Source organism: Nannospalax galili, unplaced genomic scaffold (assembly GCF_000622305.1).
Source record: "Nannospalax galili isolate Female #2095 unplaced genomic scaffold, S.galili_v1.0 scaffold598, whole genome shotgun sequence".
NCBI lineage: Eukaryota > Metazoa > Chordata > Mammalia > Rodentia > Spalacidae > Nannospalax > Nannospalax galili.
This window is the reverse complement of record NW_008342423.1, coordinates 364,389-374,007: the sequence shown is the minus strand read 5'-3', so window position 1 is coordinate 374,007 and position 9,619 is coordinate 364,389. Positions and strand designations below refer to the sequence as shown.

The 9,619-nt window shown below is 41.1% G+C and overlaps 1 protein-coding gene across 3 annotated transcripts in view; it reads left to right on the top strand.

The window, feature by feature from the left end:
• Positions 1-9,275, top strand: part of Senp5 (SUMO specific peptidase 5) — a 62,983-nt gene extending 53,708 nt beyond the window's left edge. Inside the window, exons 7-9 of one of the 3 annotated variants that reach the window (XM_029566156.1) lie at positions 1,957-2,040; positions 4,040-4,090; positions 5,294-9,275. In XM_029566156.1, the coding sequence (XP_029422016.1) occupies positions 1,957-2,040; positions 4,040-4,090; positions 5,294-5,404 (246 nt within the window). In that variant the 3' untranslated portion in view covers positions 5,405-9,275. The remainder of the gene's footprint in view (positions 1-1,956; positions 2,041-4,039; positions 4,091-5,293) is intronic. The other 2 variants (XM_008838512.2, XM_008838513.3) reach the window with 2 other exon arrangements.
• The last annotated feature ends 344 nt before the right edge of the window (positions 9,276-9,619 follow it).

The following is a 9,619-nucleotide window of genomic DNA, read 5'->3' as shown; positions in this document are numbered from 1 at the left end:
TTGGAACGTCAGAGTATCTAGAAAAAACTCATGGATATATATATAAGGATTCAGTCTGTGATGAAGTTGAGAAAAGACAAACTGGTAATGGCAATGGGAAAATTAGCTGTTTGGAATAATTAGAGATTTTTGCTTTATACTGATTATAAGGACAAATACCAAATGGAATAAAAAGTTAAATAGAAGGGCTAGAGAGATGGCTCAGTGGTTAAAGCAGTTGCTGATCTTCCAGAGGTCCTGAGTTCAGTTCCCAGCACCGATGTCAGGTGGATCACAATTGCTGTAACCCCAGGTCCAAGGGATTCAGTGCCCTCTTCTGACCTCCACAGGCACCCACACACATGGCATATACTCACACACATACACATAAATAATAGAAAATAAATCTTTAAAAAGAAAAAAGTTAAATAGGAAACATGAAAGCATGTCAGGTATGGTGGCACAGATCTTTAATCTTCAGGTTTATAGAGTGAGTCTACATAGTTCCAGGCCAGCCAGTGCTGCAGAGACTGTCTCAAAAAAGAAAGAAAGGGGGAAAAAAAAGAAAAAAATGTAAATGTGGATAAAATAAAATGCCTTGTTCATTCTTGGAGTAAGGAAGCCTTTCTCACATAAGAGAGAGAAAAAAAAGAAATCACCAAGGAACATCTTGATAAATTTAACTATATAACAGGGCTGGAGAGATGGCTGCTCTTGCAGAGCACCTGGGTTTGATTCTCAGCACCCATGTGGCAGTTAACAACCATCTGTAATTCCAGTTCCAGGGGATCTTACGTCCTCTTCTGACCTCTGTGGGCATTGCACGACACGGGTACACTTAAACATGAAGGCAGTACATTCATACATGTGAAAAAAAAAATGTGTTGTCTTTAAAACAAAAAATTAACCAATGCATGCCTTTAATCCCAGCACTTGGAAGGCAGTGGCAGGGGATCTCTGTGCGTTCGAGGCCAGCCTGGTCCACATCATGAGTCCCAGGACGGCTGCAGGGCTGCAGAGAGACACTAATCTCAAAAAGACGTGCCCCACCCCCCCCCAAAAAAAAAAAATCACAAAAACTTCTGTGTCTGTTTCAGGGCTGGGAAACAGCTATGTGGTAGAACAGGCTCCTCACATACAAGGCCTTTGGTTTAATCTTCGCCCCCACCCAAAAAGAAAAAATAAGACTTACATAGTAATAAGGTTAGACAGGTGGCGGCAGACTTGGTGAAAATGTTTGTGATACAAATTAACTGAATCTCCAGCACTTGGGAGGCAGAGGCAGGCGGATCTCTCTGAGTTCCAGGATAGCAGGGCTACAGGGAGACCCTGTCTCAAAAAGACCGAAAAAAAAAAAAAACCCAAAACAAAACAAAAACAACTGAATCTCTACAAATGAGCAGGGAGTGGAAAAAGGTCTAATAGAAATGAACAGGGGCTGGAGAGATGGCTCAGCAGTTAAGAGCACTCACTGCTCTTACAGAGGACCCAGGTTCGATTCCCAACACCCACATGGAGGCTACAAACCGTCCTTAACTCCAGTTTCAGAGGAATCCGAAGCCCTCTTCTGACCTCTGCGGCATTGCACAACACGGATGCACTCATACATGTAGGCAATACACTCATACACATTAAAAAAAAAATGAACAAAAGACATTGAGTGAGCTGGTTATTAATGATTTCTACAATGCTTTTCTTCCCTTTGTTGAGCACTGACAGTGATAAAGATGTTCTGTCTTTGCAATATGTATGTTACAAATGTAGCTAGTTGACTTACTGTTGAGACTTAAGTATCTCATAAAATGTTGTAAACACAGACCAGTGTACACAGTCTGCATGCATACTTTCATAGTACACATTCCACCTAATTGTATCAGGCTATAGCTTCTTCCTTTGCTTCTTTCTGCTGGTGGGCAGGACCATCTTTTTACCAACTAATGGAACACAGCATGTGTGTTGTGGTTTCTTTTTAACCAGAATATAAGAAAGTATTTGCTGACTGAAGCCAGAGAAAAAAATAGACCTGAATTTCTTCAGGGTTGGCAGACTGCTGTTACAAAGGTGAGTGTGTGATACAAATGAAATTCCAGCATGTGGTGGGAGGCTGCGATCCAAGTGGTGGGTGCTTTTGAGAGCATTTGAAGACTGCTGATAGAGAACCTCCTGGATGTTCCAGGGAGGTACCCTCTAAATAAATCTATGTAGTGCTTAGTCATCCTGGGGCTCAGTTTCCAGGTACTTGTTGGGAGCACATGTCAGTCCTGTCATCTCTGGTGTAGTTAGTAATCGTGTTGCTCTACGGAAAAACAAAGTTTTGGTGGGAGAGGTGGCACGTACTTCTTGCTTTGTAGCTGTTATTTATGTATGATCCATATATACTGAGAGAAATGCTAAAATGACTATTCTGGCCCACTAAGAGAACAAGAAATACTATTTTCCAAGCACATAGGTAAGACTCACATGTTTGACCTGTAGAATAAAGCTGTCCTGAGCAGAGTGCCCAGGCATAGCCTCTCAACCCTGGTATTTTTTATGGTCTTTGTTTTATTTCCTTGTAATGATGTCATTTGACCTTTACAATCTGGTGGCAGGCAGTCCTTTAGAAATAAGTAGCATCTTTATTTTATAGGTGAAAACGCTGGACATTGGAACTGCTGTTAGAGGCAGTCCTCAAACTTTGGCCTGTCTAAATTATTGACAATGCTATATAGGCAGGGTCTTGAACTCAAACCCAAGGGTCCAGATTAGTTCATCTTTGAACTGAACCAAGTACTAAATTTTAAAATTGAGCCAAAGTTTTGAGCTTCTGATAACCTATACACTGGTTGAAACCTGAAGTGGACTTGTACGTGTTTCATTTTTTAAATTTAGTTTTTCTGAATTTCCCATCTAGCTAGCATATCTAGGTATTTTCCTTTTATCCATGGTCTTTTATATGCCCACCTTAGGCAAAATATAATAACTGCTTTCTTTTTTTTTTTTTTTTTTTTTTTTTTAAAAGCAAGGTCTCCCTGTAGCCCCAGCTGTCCTGGAACTCACTATGTAAACCACGCAGGCCTTGAATTCACAGAGATCCGCCTGCCTCTGCCTCCCAAGTGCTGGGACTACAGGCGTGCGCCACCACACCCAGCTAATAACTGCTTTTTTAAAAAAAATTTTTATTTTTATGTGTATTGCCTGCACGTAGGTAAGTGCACCTGTGTCGTGCAATGCCTGCGGAGGTCAGAAGAGGCTGTCAGATCCTCTGGGACTGGAGTTACAGACAGTTGTTAGCTGCCATGTAGGTGCTGGGATTCAAACCTGGGTCTTCTGCAAGAACAACCAGTGTTCTTAACCGCTGAGCCATCTCTCCAGCCCCTGACTGTTTCTTTCAGAAACATATTCTTTGCCTTTATGATTTCTTTCAAAGAATGGGACAGAGTTGTGTAATACAAGGTGAAAAGATTGCTGTGACAAAATATATGACAAAGGAGAAAGGGTTTATTTTGGATCAGTTTCAGGGTACAGTCCATCATAGCAGGAATGCATGGCCTGGTTACATCGCATGTCCAGCCAGGAAGCAGAGAGAGGTGAATGCTGGTGCTCAGCCTTTTTACGTAGTCTGGGATCCCAGCCCATGGAATAGTGTCACCCATATGTAGAGTAGGCCTTCCCTCCTCAGGTGACCTGATCTAGATAACCCCTCACAGGCATACCCTGAGACTTGTCTGGTGATTCTATATTCTGTCAAGTTGATAGTCAGCCATGGCATCATCTAAATGTTGAGTCCAAACGTGTTCTATGATCTACAGAGCCACTTTGTTTCCATTGTCAGTGAATTGATAGTACAACTAATCATCCAAGGGTTTTTTAGGCTTCAAGTTGTGGTTGCAACTTGAAAGATCTTTTCATGTGGCTAGAGGCCTCCATCAAATTAAGGCACTTACAATACTTGAGGTATATACCAACTGCCCTGGACAGAGACAAGTTTCCTGTCCCTTGCTCATTTACCCATGAAAGAAATTTTTTGTGAAAAGGAATATTTTGATATATTTTAATAATGATTTTATTTTCCCCTTAGTGTATTCCACAACAGAAAAATGACAGTGACTGTGGAGTCTTTGTGCTCCAGGTAAATAAATATTATTTTTTACAATACATGGATTGGGTTGTTGTGTTTAGAGAACAGAAATGACAATCTCTATGTGTAGATGGTAGTAGGTACAGGCAACACTCTTCTCTCTGTTGTTGAGATACACTGGTTCACTGATTTCTGCATTTGTAGATGTAATCTTTAGGAAGAATTACCTTCCAAGCCGAGAATGAACAGGGTTCTCATCAATGTCTTACTGGAGGTTATCCGTACACCAATCTTAACTGAAATCTGCCAGTGTCACAGACCACTGTTAACTGCAGAATTAACTAAAAGAAAAACAAAAATTGAAAAAAAACACTGGGCAGGTAATTTGAGGTCTTTTAGCTACATTAAAAAACTGCCATTTCATGCTAAAGGTCTCCTTGAAGGTCTAAAAGAACTGTAGAGGGGCTGGAGAGATGGCTCTGAGGTTAAAGAGTTCTTGCAGAGAATCCAGGTTTGGTTCCCAGCACCCACCGGATGCTAACAACCATCCATAACTCCAGTTCCAGGGGACCTGATGCCCTCTTTTGGCCTCCATTGGCATTGCATGACACAAGTGCACTTACATACACACAGGCAAAACACTCCTATACATAAAAATTTCAAAAAGCACTATGAAAAATTGTATACACTTTTACAGAAAAAAAAAATGACATCTGAGGTTACAGATTTACAAAGATCTTTTGAAGATAGCCTCATTATATACCACATGAATGGGGTTTGTAGAGAAATTCACGTTCCCACCTGGTTGTCTTGTGAGGTCCAAGTGCAGGCTCAGCAGGCTGTGCATGGGAAGAACTGGAAGCTCTTTATCAGTTGCTTCTTTTCACAGGATTGGGTGGTGTGGGTGGAAGGATATACTTGCCTGGAAAGCTGACTCTAATTTGGAAATCATTGTTATAAAACAGTGTTTTACAGGTTCCTACAAACTAGCTGGGTGTAATGGCACATGCCTTTAATCCCAGTACTCAGGAGGCAGAGGCAGGCAGATCTCTGTGAGTCGAGGCCAGCCTGGTCTACATAGTGAGTTCCAGGCCAGCTGGGGCTACAGAGAGACCCTGTCTATTTAAAAACAAAAACAAAAACCTACAAAGTTTAATATGCAGCATTAGACTGTATTAGATCTGCATGTGCTAAAACACAGTGGGTTAGAGCATAGCCCTCACACCATTTAAGTGTTTCTGGGACCTTTTGCAGTACTGCAAGTGCCTCGCCTTAGAGCAGCCTTTCCAGTTTTCTCAAGAAGACATGCCTAGAGTGCGGAAGAGGATCTATAAAGAACTGTGTGAATGCCGGCTCCTAGACTGAGATGCAGTAGGGACTCTGGAAGTCTGGCCACGTTGGAGCAGATGGTTTGTTACTTGAATCTCCAAACACTTAAGAATTTTTACAGATATTTCAGATCAGTGGTGTCGGACCACTATTGTTACCTCAAATTTATTTTTTGCCCTTATCATTTCTCCTAATATCATGTACTTTTTTAAATGTTCAGTTTCATTTTTAACTTTATGGATTCTGTGCGTCCCTCCCATATTTAATATTTATTATCCAAACGCATGCATATAGGCAGAGCATGCAGTAAAGAGTATTAAAAAAAAGCCTAGTAGATTTGGTGCAGCTTTTGAAACTTAGTTAGATGTGAACTGAATACAGGTTTAAAATTTAACCCCAGAACCTAAAAATGCAAGATGTTTTTTGATACAGTATAACTCAGAATACATGTTCTCTGTGGCAAAGGGTAGCTAGGAGTGCTTGTGGAAAAACAAGTCATATTTTACTTAGACCAGCAGCACTAATGTCCCTCCCAATGAATCTGAGCATGAGATGTATTCCTTTTGAGGATGAGGGGCAAGTGGCTGTATGCTGGGCTGCTCTCTTAGGGAAGCACACTTGCAAGGAGTGCTGCTTTGGGAAGAGTTATGGGATGAGAAAAAGGGAGTGAGGGACAGTTATCTTAAAGAATGAGGTTTGTTTCTTTTAATTTTTTGAGTCAAGGTCTCACAATATAGCCCAAGCTGGCTTGGAACTCAATGAAACTGTGCCAGCCTCAATCCCAGCCTAATCTTGCCCCAGTCTGTCCAGTGCTGCTATTGTACGTACATCCTATTGTGCCCTACAACAAGTATGATTTCCATCTTGGTCTTATGAATTTTTAAAATGGTTTAAATCTTATAAAGGCTTTTCCTGGGACATTGAATTCCCTGGATTTTTCTGGTTTTGACCTGTGAAGGGGGAAAAAAAACAAACAAACCTTAGCGTCCATCAAACTAATGGTCAAATAAATGAGAATTCAGCCTTGCTTAGAAGTGATTTGCAAGCTCTCACTTCTCTTTGTTCTATCTCATGTAGAAGATATTCAGGATTTACCAAAAATCAGGGTATCTGAAATATAAACATTCTAAATAAGAGACGGGCATGGTCTTTTGAAAACGGTGGGGAGAAGGGGTAAGCTAACAGCAGGTTCTGTGGGACTGCAGCACACATTAGGAATGTTCCCCTCCAGTCTTCTCAGAGGCTCAGCATCATTTGGCTTCTACAAGAACAGTCTGAACCCCATACCCAGGAGTTTCCCTTTTCCCTTTGTTGAACCTCATCCCCCAGGGACAGGCTGCAAAGTAGTCGTCTTAGCTGTAGAAGGATGAGAGTGGTGGATCTTACACCTTGAATCTGGCCTTTTTGTGACATATTTGAAAGGAAAGCAAATAAGATGCATGCTAACCCTCTAACCAGTTGTCATTTCTGAATTGGAGGGGAGTATCATAAACTTCTATGCCTGGTCAGGTGTGAGCTGTTTGAAAAACAAAAGGTTTAGTTTAATTTGGCCATAGGTATGGCTGAGCAGGGCTTACTGCCTTGGTTAGGAATTGAATTTGAATCAGGACTTAAATTTACATGTAAGACTCCCAATAGCAGTGTGGACACTGGGTAGCTGCCCTGGCACTCTTCTCTCCTAACGCCTCCAGACTCAAAAGTCCTTACCAGCTGGGCATGATGGCGCACACCTTTAATCCCAGCACTTGCGAGGCAGAGGCAGAGGCAGAGGCAGGCGGATCTCTGTGAGTTCAAGGCCAGCCTGGTCTACATAGTGAGTTCCAGGACATCTGGGGCTACTGGGAGACCCTGTCTCAAAAAGACCAAAAAAAGAAAAAGTCCTTACCATAAAACGAGGTCAGTATTTTTTGTGCTTGCTGTCATTAAAGAGACTTGGGAGTAGAGGCACTTTATGCTGCCACAGGTAAGGTTGCATCACCATTAGGAAAGATGAGAATTTACATCAGGGAACTTGTCTTTAATATATATATATAATGCTAGGCAAATGCTCTACCACTGAGCCCTCTTAGTATGTTTTTGTTGTTGCCGTTGTTTTGAGACAGGTCTCAATAAATTCCCAGGTTGTTCTTGAATTCACTCTGTAGCCTTGAACTACACTCCTGCTGGTATTATAGGCTAGCACTCCAGGCCGGAACGGATTAAAAATGTCCTGGGGTGGGAGATCCAGGGGGTAAGGTCTCATGTGTCAGGCTGGCATTAAACTCACCATGTCACTGAAGATGACATTGAACTTCTGATCTTCCATGCACCCCGTCTTCCAGGTGCTGAGATTATAGGTATATGCCACCATGCCTGGCTAAAGATATGCTCTTAAGCTTTCAGACATAATTATGCTAACATGAGTTTCTTCAAAATTTATATGTGCAGTTTTTGAGGGTTGTTTTTTTCTGGTGGCTATGCCAAAATAGCCAGTAATTAAGTGATTGACTTAAAATGTCTCGCACTTTATTTTAAAGTGCAGAAATATCTCACTTTCCCAAGGACAAGCTCATCATGCAGAAGAGACAGTTGTGTTCCTTTGAGAATCTTTTGTTGTTGAGGCAGGGTCTCTATTTAGCCCAGGTTGGCCCCATACTTGAAATCTTCCTGCCTCAGGCTCCCCACTGTTTGTATTATGGGGTGTACCAGTTGTGTCTAATGCCTGAGAGAAAGAATGGGTAATGCCCAGAGTTTGAGATGCCCCTTCAGTATGAGAAAACACTTATGTCAGCACTGAGGCCTGCAAGGATGAGCAGAGACTTGAGCTGTCACAGTCTAGTTACTCTTTCATTTCCAGCATGATAGGGCACCTTCCTTTAGGTGTGCTGCTCGGTTTGCTTTAGCCTAAATGCTGACTACCTTAAGTATGTTTTAAACATGTTTCTGTCCATGAGACTTAGTTTCAGCACACAAAATTGCTGTCTTATGATTACATGTATATTTCCATTTAGCTTTCAAGTCCTAGATTAAGTCTTTTTTCTTGATGTTTGCAGTACCAGCTTTACTGTCATTAGCTTGGCACTGAACTCTTGGTGTCCCCACAAAGTAGGCAGGCCTTATGTCATTGAGGATAAGTACAAGTCTTGCACAAACTAAAAGCTGTTCATGATGAGCCTTCAAATAGCTGCCCAGTACTCTGTGGGCAAACTTACCTGGCTATAGTTGCTTCTTTCCAGTGGTCTTTCCTTTTGTTAAACTTACAGCAATGAATGTAGATTTAATTCATCTTTTCATTTTTGTAAAAGTCATAGAGAATCAACTTTCAGTTAGTCTCTTCAAGGAAGCGGGGAAAGTTGGGTGCTGCCAGTAATTCTATATCACATTTTTGGCTTTGCACTGTATTTTCTAGTTACCATTGAATAGAAGTGACATGATTATCTTAAGTTCATGATTGGAATAAAACAGTAACAGACCTAACTGGGGACACAGCCAGTACTCACCTAATCTGAGTTGTCCCTTTTCTCTGCAATTGTGGTTCACTGCTTCTTCCATGAGGAATTGGGGGTCTGAGCAAGTCAGGCCCTTCAGGTGAGAAACAGTGAATTAATAGTGAAAATTAAATACAGATTATCTGCTCTGCTTCATTACGTTAAACCAAGTTAATCGATAGTTATAAAGCACATACTTTGTTATGTGCTAGGCTCTTTCTCTTGGCTGGTAGATAACTAAGACCTGGGAATACCATCAAAAAAGTGCTAATTGTATTTGGGTGTTACAAAAGCAGACCTAGACAAGTTGTTCACTTAAATGGTAACTGTTGGTAAAAAAGAAAGTTTATTAAAAGATTATGATCATGTAAAATTACAGTACTCAACCGTTCTAGTAAGATATTTTTTTGGAAAATAAACTAAATGCCTTTATAAATTTGTGTCCTTTTGTGTTCTCATATATTTTTGTTGCGTAGTATATTTTCCTAGTGTCATTCCAGTAGTGATAAGGCTCACTGAAGAACAGTGACCAGTGTTAGCCTTAACTAGCCCTAACTAGTCCTACCCATAGAACTCCTGTATGCATGTGTACTGTGTACCTGAAGAGGCCAAAAGAGGGCATGTGGGTGCTGGAACAGAATAATCCAAGTCCTCTGTAAGAGCACTCAAGGCTCTTACCCACTGAGCCATCCCTCCAGCCCCTAATTTTACTCTTTCTATTTTTATTTATTTTTTTAAATTATTATTTTGGTCTTTTTGAGACAGGGTCTCCCTGTTGCTCCAT